The sequence below is a fragment of the Nomascus leucogenys genome, chromosome 22a (genome assembly GCF_006542625.1).
Source record: "Nomascus leucogenys isolate Asia chromosome 22a, Asia_NLE_v1, whole genome shotgun sequence".
Lineage (NCBI taxonomy): Eukaryota > Metazoa > Chordata > Mammalia > Primates > Hylobatidae > Nomascus > Nomascus leucogenys.
The window spans coordinates 69,978,845-69,993,735 of NC_044402.1; the positions used below are offsets into that span (position 1 = coordinate 69,978,845).

The 14,891-nt window shown below is 38.6% G+C and overlaps 1 protein-coding gene across 2 annotated transcripts; it reads left to right on the plus strand.

The window, feature by feature from the left end:
- Nucleotides 1-68: 68 nt before the first annotated feature.
- Nucleotides 69-7,150, plus strand: PHOSPHO2 (phosphatase, orphan 2). 2 transcript variants are annotated; one of them, XM_030802259.1, is made up of 5 exons: nt 69-87; nt 561-593; nt 2,729-2,899; nt 3,737-3,845; nt 6,388-7,150. In XM_030802259.1, the coding sequence occupies exon 5, from the start codon at nt 6,414-6,416 to the stop codon at nt 7,137-7,139; it is 726 nt and encodes a 241-aa protein (XP_030658119.1). In that variant the 5' UTR covers nt 69-87; nt 561-593; nt 2,729-2,899; nt 3,737-3,845; nt 6,388-6,413; the 3' UTR covers nt 7,140-7,150. The 2 variants fall into 2 exon arrangements, with proteins under 2 accessions (XP_030658119.1, XP_030658120.1); XM_030802260.1 differs by lacking the exons at nt 69-87; nt 2,729-2,899 and having other exon boundaries at nt 564-593.
- Nucleotides 7,151-14,891: the final 7,741 nt, after the last annotated feature.

The following is a 14,891-nucleotide window of genomic DNA, read 5'->3' on the forward strand; positions in this document are numbered from 1 at the left end:
TGCTACTCCCATCCCCACCTGCTGCGCGCCCCACGGGGGACGACACCCGATTGGGTCCGATGCCTACCCTCGGGGTGGAGCCGGCAGGTGTGTGAGCGCGCGAGGCCTAGGCGTGGTGTGTGCGTCCGCAGATCTCCTCGCGGGTGGAGTGTGAGGAGCAAAGCCCTCCCTTAACTATAAAAACCCGCGGATTCGCTGACATAAACGCTGTTTTTTTAATCTTTTGGTTTCTGAGGCATGGTCAGGACTAGATGGGGCCAAGTTTTTTAAAAATAGGAATGTTAAAACTTAATGATATGCTTAGAACATTTATGTTAGGACCTTTGAGATATTTTAAATTTCTTGGTAAATACATGACCACAGAAATCTGTTAGGAGTAGCTGCGCGTTTGGTTTCAAAAGATCCTTTTCTAACACATTGATGTACAGATAACTTCATTGCTAACAAGTTGGCTCTGACGTGTACACATAATGCACCAAATTGGAGTCTCTCAAAATGAAAGAACAAAAAGATTTTTAATAACGAATGTTCTAACACATAGCCGTGCTATTTTTCTTTAGGTTTTCTATCAGATGTTCCACGTAATAATGCTGGTAAGTATGAAATAATTAAGAAAATATTTGAAGACAGAAATTAGTTTGTGCACATACAGCGCTGGTAGGTTTTTGGAAGCATACCTTAAAAAGTGTCAAGAACTGAGGCCCGGGCGTGGTGGCTCACACCTATAATCCCAGCACTTTGGGAGGCCAAGGCGGGCGAATCACGAGGTCAGGAGATCGAGACCATCCTGGCTAACACGGTGAAACCCTGTCTCTACCAAAAATACAAAAAAATTAGCCGGGCCTGGTGGCGGGCGCCTGTAGTTCTAGCTACTCTGGAGGCTGAGGCAGGAGAATGGCGTGAACCCGGGAGGCGGAGCTTGCAGTGAGCCGACCTCGCGCCACTGCACTCCAACCTGGGCAACAGAGCGAGACTCCGTCTCAAAAAAAAAAAAAAAGGTATCAAGAACTGGGAAGGAACAGAGATTTTACCCTGTTTGCAGGCTAACTTAGCCTGGCAGTTTCATGGAAGACACAACACTATTCATTTCAGGAATGAATTACTCCGAGCAGTAGCCAGTATATCAGCAATTTTGCCTGAGTTCCCTAAAGCCCTAGTTCCCACAGGATAATGCAAAGTGGGCAAGAAGTCACCTAGATGTAGTGTGTGTCGAATTACAGGAAAGGAGCCCTAAGCTTAGGGAACCCAGATCTTTATCATTTGGACAAATAAGCATGTTTCTCAAGGCTGTCCACTGTACAAACATCCTTGAGACAATAGTCTAGGGGAAAGGGCAGTCAGTCAGACATGCAGAACCACCAGAGACGCAGGGAGAATTGTCTCCCAACAAAAATTCTCTGGAATTTTAACAAAATTGGTTACAAAAGGTATTGAATCTCATGATTTGATGTCAGTTACTTGCCAGTTTGACATGGTGGTCAGATATAATTTGACTTCAGACTCGAGATTCCAGCTCCAACCTGTGGATTGTCACAACCAAGTCAATCTAGAGTTATGTGTCCTATACCCACCACTCTTTTATTACTTTGTTGTGAATTTAATAAGGTAGCATATGCACTCTGATCTGAAACAGTTTATTCTGAGAAGAAAAAAAATTTTATTACAAAATTAATGTAGAAAAAGTGTGAACTACAGTTGAACCAACCATAACCATCCCACTACACATGTAAACATTTTCTAAAACAAAAACAGGATTATACTGTACGCACTATTTTGTGACTTGCTTATTTAATTTGAACTGAATATCTTAGCTTTTACTGGCTGGATATTCTGTTTATATGCTATCACATGCATATCTTATTTAATTATTTCCCAATTCTTGGATGTCTCTGTAGTGTCTTAATTTTCATTATTGCGTAAAGTATGTAGGATATTGTTACACTATGGAAACATTGCAGACATACCAAGTAGACATAGATTGTGCTTTTGAAGAGAACAGTTAACTGTTTTTGGAATTTTAACAAATTGGCGTCAAAATAGATTCACATTCTTAAAACTAAATCTTTGTGCATATCCTTAATTTTTGGAGACATTTTAATTTCTAGTACAGCACTAAATCTCTAAATGTCTATTGACAACAGAATGTGGAATTCCTCTATTATTAAACAAGTAAAACGAAAAAATGGACTCTGAAAATCTCAATCAGCTTAACACTGTGATTTTATCCACTGGACAAAAACTTATTTTCACATAACATTTCTTATTTTCGACACCAAGTCTATACCAAGTGGAAAGCAAAACTTTGTTCTCCTATTGCCAAGAGATACTTTTCTGACATAAGAAAAACAACATAATTAGAAAATACAAATTTTTTTGTTTTGTTTTGTTTTGTTTTTGATACCGTGTCTCGCTCTGTCACCCAGGCTGGAGTGAGTGCAGTGGCGTGATCTCGGCTCACTGCAAGCTCCGTCTCCCAGGTTCATGCCATTCTTCTGCCTCAGCCTCCCAAGTAGCTGGGACTACAGGTGCCCGCCACCAAGCCCGGCTAATTTTTTGTATTTTCAGTAGAGACAGGGTTTCACTGTGTTAGCCAGGATGGTCTTGATCTCCTGACCTCGTGATCCGCCCACCTCGGTCTCCCAAAGTGCTGGGATTACAGGCGTGAGCCACTGCGCCCGGCCTGAAAATACAAATGTTAAAGCTTTTAAAATACTTTTATTAATTTTAGGAGTTAAGAAGTTTCCATTGTTTTGCTCCAAACCAGAAGACTCTGTTCCCTGTATATAGAATAGGAGTAATGTTTGAAAACAGCTGGCTGATGTTTAAAACTGAAGATTGTCATGATTGTTTATCCTAATTCTAATGCTGAAGTAAGATTGTCTTGGAAATACTAAGTTGGGTAAGTATTTTTATAAAGGTTTATGTTGAGTGGTGAGAAAATACTAATAGAAAAAGATGTGAAAAATTTAAAAGTGCACTTTCAGATCAGCAGGGGAACTATGTTACCTCAGTCTCATGCTATTTTGAGGCTAATAATTCAGGAATTTCAGTAATTTGTGGCTAATTAAGTTTAGGCTTGAGGCAGTTTTCAAACAACAGTGAGTTACATTTGAAATTTGTTTTAATTATAAACTCAGAATTCTCAAAAAGCGTATTTAAAATGTGCCTAGTTACAGTACTAATGTGATTGTCAATTATACCTTATTATTTATTACATTGTTTCTGTAGGAAAGTGCATTCTGCATTTAAATCTCAGGGAACCAGTCAGAAACATCTGGATTAGGCATTTAGTGATACAAGGATCCAGAATAACAAAATATTATGTGCCAGCCACATTCACACAACAGGTGATACCCCTGTAGGTTAATGATTCTCTAGATATTCTAAATTAAGAGACACAGAATACTTAGTCTTATGTGAGTCAAGAGCTCTATTCTGTCTTCACTGCTGGGTGTCTACTCTTATAAACTGGAGAATATGTGTGGTTAAATGCCATGTTTTTCATTTTTAATTGATCTTTTTCTTATTGCTGTGGTTCTTTGCCTTTTTAGGATTTCTCGTAAAAACCTCAAAATGGTTATAAAGTGTATCACAGATGTGGTATTATCGTTAGTGTGTACTTTGAAAGTAATGAATGTTTTAATGTAATTCAACATCTTTCTGCTGAAATTACCTACTTAGTATTTTATTTTTAAACTAATGAGTAGTCATTAAATATTCTATTTTTTAACACTAGAATTTGGTACTTAAAAGCATGAAGTTTGGAATCAAATCAACCTAAGATTCCAGCTCTGGCACTTTACTAACACCTAACCACTTCAAGATCCAGCTTATATATCTTTAAGGTGAGGATAATAATGATTCCTACTTAATAGGGTTGTGACAATTAAATGGTATGATATTGCAGAGTTTTTTGGCCAGTGCCTGACATATAATGACTCTCAAAATTATTATTATTATCTGTTTACACACATTAATTATATCCTTTTCTGGATATTCTATATAGTTATTTTTTATAAATAATGTTTATTCTTACCATCAGTTGACCAGCTTATTCTTTCCTTTTCTCTTGAGATTTAATTGTCACACCACAAACAGTATGATTACTCAGGTGTATTCAAATTGTTTGGCACCCCAGAGCTAAACTATCTAGAGCAGCTATAAATAAACATGTGAAAACTCTTAACCAAGTTACTTCTAGTTTGGAAGAATTAAATTGGCCTCCAGTTCTCAGGTAATTTGTTTAGAATATCATATAGAGTGTCAGCAATCATTTAATTATAATATTGGTATTTAGAAATTGATTTTAAGCTAAATATCTTCTTTTTTTTAAGAAGAAGATATTATAAAAAATTCTTTTTAAAAAGAAGATATTATAAAAATATCTTCTTTTTTTAATTTTTTTGATTTCCACCTTTTAAGTTCAGGGGTACATGTGCAGGATGTGTAGATTTGTTACATAGGTAAGCGTGTGCCCTGATGGTTTGCTGCACAGATCATCACATCACCTAGGTATTGAGCCCAGCATCTGCTAGCTGTTTTCCAGATGCTGTGCCTCCTCCCACCCCCGACCCTCTGACAGGCCCCAGTGTATATTATTCCCTTCCATGTGTTCTCATGATTCAGCTCCCACTTATAAGTGAGAACACGTGGTGTTTGTTTTTTTTGTTGTTGTTCCTGTGTTAGTTTACTGAGGACAATGGCTTCCAGCTCCATCCATGTCCCTGTAAAGGACATCATCTCATTCCTTTTTATAGCTGCATAATATTCCATAGTGTATAAGTACCACATTTTCTTTATCCAGTCTATCATTGATGGGCATTTAGGTTGATTCCATGTCTTTGCTATTGTGAACAGTGCTGCAGTGAACATACGCATGCATGTATCTTTATAATAGAATGATTTATATTCCTTTGGGTATATACCCAGTAATGGGATTACTGGATCAAGTGGTATTTCTGCCTCTGTGTCTTTGAGGAATCACCACACTGTCTTCCACGATGGTTGAACTAATTTACACTCCTACCAACAGTGTAAAAGCTTTTCCTTTTTCTCCACAACCTTGCTTTTTTTGTTGTTTTTTGGCTTTTTAATAATAGCCATTCTGACTAGTACAAGATGGTATCTCATTGTGGGTTTAGTTTGCATTTCTCTAATGATCAGTGATGTTATAAGATGGTATCTCATTGTGGGTTTAGTTTGCATTTCTCTAATGATCAGTGATGTTGAGCTTTTTTTTCATGTATTTCTTGGGCACATGTATTGTCTTCTTTCAAGAATTGTCTGTTTGTGTCTTTACCCACTTCTTAATGGGGCTGTTTGTTTTTTCTTGTAAATTTGTTTAAGTTCCTTAGCAAGCAACTACATGATTCTTATCGAAAAGGATTTTGGACAGATTGTATGGGCAGAGTCTTTAACTGTTTGGGAGCTAAAGGTGTAAGAGAAGATAAAATGAAAAGAGCAGTGACATCGATGCCTTTCACTTCAGGGATGGTGGAACTTCTCAACTTTATAATAGTTGCTGGATATTAGACCTTTGTCAGATGGATAAATTGCAAAAATTTTCTCCCATTCTCTTAAGTTGTCTGTTTACTCTGTTGATAGTTTCTTTTGCTGTGCAGAAGCTCTTTAGTTTAATTAGATACCATTTGTCAATTTTTGCTGTTGTTGCATTTGCTTTTGGCATCTTTGTCATGAAACCTTTGCCCGTGCTGTGTCCTGAATTGTATTGCCTAGATTTTCTTCTAGGTTTTTTATAGTTTTGGGTTTTGCACTTAAGTCTTTAATCCACCTTGAGTTGATTTTTGTATGTGGTGTAAGGAAGGGGTCCAGTTTCAGTTTTCTGTATATGGCTAGCCAGTTATCCCAGCACCATTTATTAAATAGGGAATCCTTTCCCCATTGCTTGTTTTTGTTAGTAAATATCTTCTTTTAAAAAGTTATTTTACATCTTCCAAGATTTCATGTTATGTTAAATTTGTTCAGAATTTTGGTTAGTACACAGAGAGTCCTTTATACATGATCTGTTATTTAATATGAGGATTGTAAATATTTTAATCTAATAAAATAAGTGTGGTTTGATTGATAATTTAACGATAGTAAGAATGCCTTTTTTTCTTTCTTATAACTTCTATAAGAAACACACCTCCAGGAACACAATAATACTATGAATGTCCTTTTTATATATTTTGTTTTCCACTTAAAATACTCAAATATGAACTTTGCCTCTTAGGGAAAAGTGGTTAGGTAGTGGTCTTGAAGTGCTTAATTACTTTGTTTATATTTCTTCTTTTAGCAGATTCACATTTAGTTATGTTTATTAAATAAGTATTTTAGCTAGATATGTAAACAGAGTTTGTTTAGGGAATAATATTTCTTCTTTTTCAGGGTAATCCAAATCTACTTCTGGAACCATGAAAATTTTGCTAGTTTTTGACTTTGACAATACAATCATAGATGACAATAGTGACACTTGGATTGTACAATGTGCTCCCAACAAAAAGCTTCCTATTGAACTACGTGATTCTTATCAAAAAGGATTTTGGACAGAATTTATGGGCAGAGTCTTTAAGTATTTGGGAGATAAAGGTGTAAGAGAACATGAAATGAAAAGAGCAGTGACATCATTGCCTTTCACTCCAGGGATGGTGGAACTCTTCAACTTTATAAGAAAGAATAAGGATAAATTTGACTGCATTATTATTTCAGATTCAAATTCGGTCTTCATAGATTGGGTTTTAGAAGCTGCCAGTTTTCATGACGTATTTGATAAAGTGTTTACAAATCCAGCAGCTTTTAATAGCAATGGTCATCTCACTGTAGAAAATTATCATACTCATTCTTGCAATAGATGCCCAAAGAATCTTTGCAAAAAGGTAGTTTTGATAGAATTTGTAGATAAACAGTTACAACAAGGAGTGAATTATACACAAATTGTTTACATTGGTGACGGTGGAAATGATGTCTGTCCAGTCACCTTTTTAAAGAATGATGATGTTGCTATGCCACGGAAAGGATATACCTTACAGAAAACTCTTTCCAGAATGTCTCAAAATCTTGAGCCTATGGAATATTCTGTTGTAGTTTGGTCCTCAGGCGTTGATATAATTTCTCATTTACAATTTCTAGTAAAGGATTAATATGCCAGCAATTGAAAAGTGTATCACTTAAGATTAGGTTCAGCAGCATAAAACTAAAACCCCAAATACCAGAGGCTTAAAAAAAAGAGAGAATTTTTTTTCCTCTCACATAAAAGAATTCCAGAGGTAAGTATTTCAAGGTTGCTGTGTTAGTCTACCAACCTCAGCACTTGGCATTCAACCCATGATCCAAGGTTGCTGGTGAAGCTCTAGCCCTCACAGCAGCACTCTGGCCAGCAAGAAGGAGGGCAGTGAGAAAGTTACATCCCCTGTCTAAAGAAATTTCCCAGAAGTTGTACCCAACACTTCTATTTAAATGTCATTGGCCAAACTTAGTCATAATGCCTTACTTGTAAATAGCAAGGAAGGATGGAAAATACAGCTTTCATTCCAGGTAGTCATGTGCCCAGGAAAAGTTGGGGAAAAAAGTACAGAATTGAGGTAGGTACAGCTAGTGGTCTCCACTAAAAGTGGTTGATAGTTTATATTTTTTAATTTATTCCTGGAGCAAGTAAGCATATTTTATTCTCTTAGATATTCCTCCTTTTTTGAGACAAGGTCTCTGTCACCCAGCCTGGATTGCAGTGACTTGATCTCTGCACACTGCAGCCCCAACCTCTTGGGCTCAAGTGATCCTCGCACCTCAGCCTCCTGAGGAGCTAGGGCTACAGGCTCGTGCCACCATGCCAGCTAATGTTTTGTTATTTTTTGTTAGAGATGAGGTCTCACTACTTTGCACAGATCTCAAAATCTTGGATTCAAGTGATCCTTCTGCCTTGGCTTCCCAAAGTGCTGGGATTACGGTCATGAGCCACCGTGGCCAGCCAGATATTTATTTTAAAAGTAGGTCCAGTAGTTACAGATCTTAAAAAATAAAGCCTGATGCTTTATTCACGTAAGAATAAAAGGCTATCAAATTTATATAATATCCTCCCAAACCAGTGTATTTTAAAGATAGGGATGCAGTATCTATTGTTGAAGTTTTCATCAATTTCAGACTTTCTGTTTGAAATGAAGTACATATTAATGTCCTTCAAATATTCTAACTGTATATCATAGCACCATAGACAACTACAGTAGCTAGTTTAATCAGTGTGTTGCTTATATTTGGCAATGCAGTTTTGAGCAATTCAATACTGTATGTAATTTGCAGGAATACTCAATATTTAAGACTTTCATATAAGGATATTAACAAAATATCAACTGATCTAAAATGTTTTATAAGTCCATGCTAATTTCTAGATTCATGTTTTAGCCATAAAAATGCAGTATTTAATAATATTGTATTTTCCAAATTATGGAAAGCTCCAGAAATAAAAATATTCAATATAATTATGTTTTATTTTTAGTAGTCTCTAATCTTTTTTACAGGTTGAAAAATCTTTGTTTTGCTTTAGGTTAGATTACGTTGAAACACATCTGTGTTTCAGATGTGTTCAGAGCTGAGGTCTCAGCTGAGACTCCACTGAAGCAGGATTCACTTCCACAATAACAGAGTTGTTGCCAATATTCAGTTCCTAGCAAACTACTGGAACAAGAATCTGTTTTCTGGCTGACTTAGTTTCTTGCCATGTGGCCCTCTCCAAATGCTGGACATAAAAAAGTAGGCTGAGCACAGTGGCTCACACCTGTAATCCCAGCAGTTTGGGAAGCCAAAGTAGGAGGATCGCTTGAGGCCAGGAGTTCAAAACTAACCTGGGCATTATAGGGAGACCCCATCTCTACAATAAATAAAAATAAAGGCTTTCATTTACAATGATGGTAGACCAAGAAATTTCTCCTAGATCTTCACTGAGAACATCTAGAAAAGCTGGCAGCTGAACAAAATTTTAAAAACATCTGGGCTGGGCATGGTGGCTCACACCTTTAATCCCAGCTCTTTGGGAGGCAAGGCTAGGGGATCACTTGAGCTCAGGAGTTTGAGAACAGCCTTGGCAACATAGGGAGACCCAGCTCTTAAAAAAAAAAAGATAAACTAAAAATAAATAAATTAAAAACACCTGGTTGAAGACATCAGCGAGCTGGCAACAGTGAAGAATTCCTAAGGAAACAGAAACTTTGTTAGGGGAGCCGTTTTCCCTTGTGTTGGCCATTTCTGTAAGTGGTAAGTGATTGCTGAGATGTTGAATGGCCATTTTGACAACCTTATGGGACAAGGAAGAAGGGGCCTGCACTGGTAAACCCTTTCCCTTACTTGGAGTGAGGATCCCAAATGGCTACTCATTAGGAGTAATAATAGTCCAGAAGTAAGCAGGCCTTCAAAGGGATGGCAGCTCAGCTTCAAATACCCTCAGTTTCTGAAATTAGATTGAGGTTATCTAAGGTTTTTAGAGCTCCCAGATGCATGGCAGAAGCAAATCTACATTTGTTTTCAGGAAGAAATTAACATCGTAGGTGTGGCAGACAGACTGTAAGGTGGCCACTGTGATCCCTGTCCCCTGGTATTCCTTGTGTGGAGGGAGACTCCTATGACTTGATTCTAATCCATAGACTACCACGAAGATGATGAGATGGACATGATCACAGCAAATTCTAATGTTCATCTTATTAAGAGACTCTTGTTGACTTTGAAGAAGCAAGCTGCCATGCTGTAAACCAGCCTTTGGAGAGGACCTCATGGCAAGAAACTAAGGGTGGCCTCTAGCCAGTAGTCAGCAAGAAAACAGATCCTTGTTCCAGTAGTGTGTTAGGAACTAAAGATTGCCAACAACCTTGTTATTTTGGAAGTGAATCCTGGTTCAGTGGAACCCTAGCTGAGACCTCAGCTCTGGCTAACACCTTGATTGCAGCCTTTTGAGACCAGGAAACAGAAAGAAGCCAGCTAATCTGTGCTTGGACTCCTGACCCACAGAACCTGTGAGATAATAAATGTGTCTTGTTCTTAAGACACCAGATTTGTGGTAATATTGTTACACATTGTAGACAACTAACAAACTAGGTCTCAAAACAAATCTATAAACAGTTTTGCAGGTACACTGTAGAACACACAATAAAAAGTAGCCACACAAAGAGACCTGAGTGAACACCAGCAAAAGCTTCTGTTTAAACATCTGTAGAGACCTCCAGATATTGGAGTTTTCAGAGACAAGCTTAAAAAAAAAAAGAAAGAAAGAAAATTAAACTTACAAGATTTTTGGCAAAGAATTGAAAATTATATTAAAAACAAAATGAAACAGGTAGATGGGAGGAATAAGTTTTAGCATTCTTGTGCACTGTAGGATGACTATAGCTAACAATAATATATATTTCCAAATAGAGGATATTGAATGTTCCCAACACAAATGAGAAATGTTTTGAGTTGAAGAATATGCTGATTTCCCTGATCTAATCACTATGCAGTAAATGTATCAAAATATCACCATATATGCCATAAATATTTACAATTATTTTGTGTCAATTTAAAAAAATTTTTAAAGGAAACACGAACTGAAAATTAGCATGATTGAAATTAGGAGCTTGATAGATAGAATTGACAGAACAGGCATAGCTGAAGAAAGAATTGGTGAATGAACACAAATTAGAAGAAAAAATCCAGAATGATGCAGAGAGACAAAATAATAAAAATACAAAAGTTGAGACATAGATTTAGTAAGATCTAACAGGAAATTTATGTCCCAAAAGAGGAGAAAGAAAATGAAACATAAGCAGTAGTTTGAGAGAGAATTATTGGCCGGGCATGGTGGCTCATGCCTGTAATCTCAGCACTTTGGGAGGCCGAGGCGGGCAGATCACGAGGTCAGGAGATCGAGACCATCCTGGCTAACATGGTGAAACCCCACCTCTACTAAAAATACAAAAAAATTAGCCAGGCGTGGTGGTGGGCGCCTGTGGGCGCCTGTGGGAGGCTAAGGCAGGAGAATGGCGTGAACCCGGGAGGCAGAGCTTGCTTGCAGTGAGCCGAGATTGCACCACTGCACTCCAGCCTGGGGGAGAGAGTGAGACTCCGTCTCAAAAAAAAGAAAAAAGAAAATAATTATTAAAAACTTGGCCGGGCGCGGTGGCTCACGCTTGTAATCCCAGCACTTTGGGAGGCCGAGGCGGGCGGATCACGAGGTCAGGAGATCGAAACCACGGTGAAACCCCGTCTCTACTAAAAATACAAAAAATTAGCCGGGCGTGGTGGTGGGCGCCTGTAGTCCCAGCTACTCGGAGAGGCTGAGACAGGAGAATGGCGTGAACCCGGGAGGCAGAGCTTGCAGTGAGCCGAGATTGCGCCACTGCACTCCAGCCTGGGCGACAGAGCGAGACTCCGTCTCAAAAAACAAAAAAAAAAACTTTACAAAATTGAAAGATAGATGCTGAGGCAGGACTTGGGTAAAACAAACAAAAAAGAATACAAAAAAATATTTTAAAAATTTGTAAAAAACAAAATTGAAAGACATCAAACTTCAGATTCAAGAACACTTATAAACCCCAAACAGGATAAATAAAATGAAAACCACATGAAATTACACCATTGTAAAACTGCTGGTAACCAAAGATGGAAAAAGTATAAAGCAGCCAAAAGAAATATTACTTTGAAAGGAGCAACAATTAAGCTAATAGCTGGCATTTTTTCTTTCTTTCTTAAATGCTTGATAGAATACAAAAGTGAAACTATCCAGACCTGGAGTTTTCTCTGTTGAAAGGTTTTAATCATGAATTCCATTTCTTTTATGGATATAGGACTATTCCATTGTGAAACTTTTCTTGAGCAAGCTTTGGTAGTTTGATTGTGTTAATTATCTATTGCTACATAATAAATTACTTCAAAACTTAACAGCTTGGAAAAATAAACAGTTATCTCACAGTTTCTGTGGGTCAGGAATTTAGGAGCATTTAGCTGGGTAGTTCTGGCTCAGGATCAAAAATAGGTCAAGATGTTAACTAAGGCTGAAGCCATATGAAAGCTTGACTGGGGCTAGAGTATCTGCTTCCAAGGTGGCCCACTGGTGGTTTTTGGCAAGAAGCCTCATTTCCTTATTGGCTATTGACAGGAGGCCTCAGCTTCTCACTGACAGAAAGGCTGAATGTATTGCTGATTGGCAGAAGGCTTCATTTTCCAACTACATGGGCCTCTACATAGTGCTGATCAAGTATCCTTAAAAAAAAAGAAGGTAGCTGTTTTCTTGCCAAGTGAGTGAGCCAAGAGAAAGGGCAAAGAAGAAACTACAGGCCAGGCGTAGTGGCTGATGTCCTTAATCCCAGCACTTTGGGAGGCCGAGGTAGGTGGATCACCTGAGCTCAGGAGTTCAAAACCAGCCTGGCCAACATGGTGAAACCCCATCTCTACTAAAAATACAAAAAGTAGCTGGGCGTGGTGGCAGGCGCCAGTAATCCCAGCTAATTGGGAGGCTGAGGCAGGAGAATCGCTTGAACCCAGGAGGCGGAGGTTGCAGTGGCCGGAGATTGTGCCATTGCACTCCAGCCTGGGCGACAAGGGCGATACTCCGTCTCAAAAAATAATAATAAAAATTAAAAAAGAAGAAACTACAATGCCTTCTGTTACCTATATCACAAGTGGCAGAGGCCGGGTGTGGTGGCTTACGCCTGTAATCCCAGCACTTTGGGAGGCCGAGGTGGGCGGATCACGACCATCCTGACTAACACGGTGAAACCCCTTCTCTACTAAAAATACAAAAAATGAGCCGGGCGTGGTGGCAGGTGCCTGTAGTCCCAGCTACTCGGGAGGCTGAGGCAGGAGAATGGCATGAACCTGGGAGGCAGAGCTTGCAGTGAGCCGATATCACGCCACTGCACTCCAGCCTGGGCAATACTGCGAGATTCCGTCTGGAAAAAAAGAGGTGGCACACCATTACTTCTGCCATATTCTGTTTGTTAAAATAGAACACTAGTCTAACCTACAGTGAAAAAGAGGAGAATTAGATACCACCTTGGGGTGAATGAAAGTCAAAACAATGTGTGGACATGTAAAAACCTGTAGTGTCACTTGAGGACTTTGTTCATTTGATCAAAGTAGTGAAATTTATGAGCATATTTTTCATAATATTCTTTTATTAACCCTTTAATTTTACAGCATATGCCTATATACCCACTATCTAGATTCTACCATTAACATTTGACTCTTCTTGTTTTGTCACATAGCTATCTATTCTTCTATGTAGCCATCCTTTTTTTTCTTCTGCCTTTTTAACATAAGTATCGTCTTTTCTCTTTTCTTCTTTGCTCCCCAGTTGATTAAACCAGTGTTTCTCTGGGGCCGATTGGGACTCAAGTGTCTTCCAGCTTTGCGCGAGCTCTGGGAATTGTTTAGCTTATAGTTCCGAGGGTCATTCTCTGCCCAGACTTACGGGGTTTCATCCTACACAAGTATGTCGTAGTATTCAACCAGAGACTCAAAGGGACATCCTCCCTTGCAGATTTCTGGAACTCTTTCTTGATTTACCTTCTTCCTTTCTGGTACTCTGCCCTGCAGATTCCAGCCACTTTTGCCTCCCCAAACTGATCTCCATTCCTTCAACTCAGCAAGACAACTGTGGTCTGTTTGGGGGATCCACCCTCCCCGCACCTTGGGCTGGAACGTGTCTCCAGGCAAAAGTACAGGCAATTATAAGGCTCTCCTCATTTGTTTCTTCTCTTTCAGGGACCACAGTTCTGTACTGCTTGTTGACCAATGCTTGAAAACTGTTATTTTGTATCTTTTGTCCAGTTTTTAAATTATTTACAGTGGGAGGATTAGTCCAGTCCCACTTCCTCCAGAAAGAGTAATTCTGGAATCTCATTTTTATTTTCTAACACAACATAGTGGTAAGACCTCCACTCTGAATTAGAAAGACCTGAATTTGAATTCTAGCTCTGAATCGAATACATTAATAGCTTCTTAATATTGCGGTTTTCTTTTAAGTAGGGATAATAAAAGTCCCTATCTCCTGAGATTATTGTGAAGATTTATTGAATTAGGCATTTTATTAGTTTACTGTGGCTGCTGTAACAAATTACTATGAACTGGGTGACTTAAAACACAGTTTTGGAGACCAAAAGTCGAAAACAGTTTCACTGAGCTGAAATCAAGATGTTAACAGGACCATGGTCCTTCGCAGGCCCTAGAGGGGATTCATTCCTTGTGTCTTCCACCTTCTGGTGGCCACAGGCCTTTGGCTTGTGGCTGCATCACTCCAGTCTCTGCCTTCACAGTTACATTCTTTTCTCCTCTTCTCTCTGTATCAAATTCCCCTCTGCCCCTTTCTTACAAGGATTGCATTTAGGACCCACCCAGATAATCTAGGATAATCCCCTAATTTTTAAGATCCTTAATCACATCTGCAACCCATTTTTCTTACAAGGCAACATTTACAAGTTTCAGGGATTAGAACATGATGTCTTTCTGTGGCCTACACGAGGTGATTATTTAGCCTACCACGAGGTGATAAAGCATTTGATACACATTCACTAATAATCAAAACATTTAACAACCACTACAAGGCACCAAGGCACCAACCTATCAGATAATAATCACCAACTAATAAGAATGGATGCTGGCCACAAACACCCCTAACAGTGCCTTTGGCTGAATAACAGCCCTGTACTTGCCGTATGCCAGCATCTCACACATCCTATACACCGAATAAATATGAGTTAATTGAGATCCAACTTTACTAAGTCATTTCCACTTCTTTTTACATGTCTGGCCATGTTCTTTGGTCATTTATCTGTAAGGTCTTGTGTTCTGCTTATCTGTTTGTCTGAGTACTTCATATAGGGAAGATGCTAACATTCCCATATTTGTGACAAATGTTTGCATTATATTGTGTT

Excerpts from the sequence above, each read along its gene's own strand:
- PHOSPHO2 (XM_030802259.1), top strand. The coding sequence starts at position 6,414 with ATGAAAATTTTGCTAGTTTTTGACTTTGACAATACAATCATAGATGAC.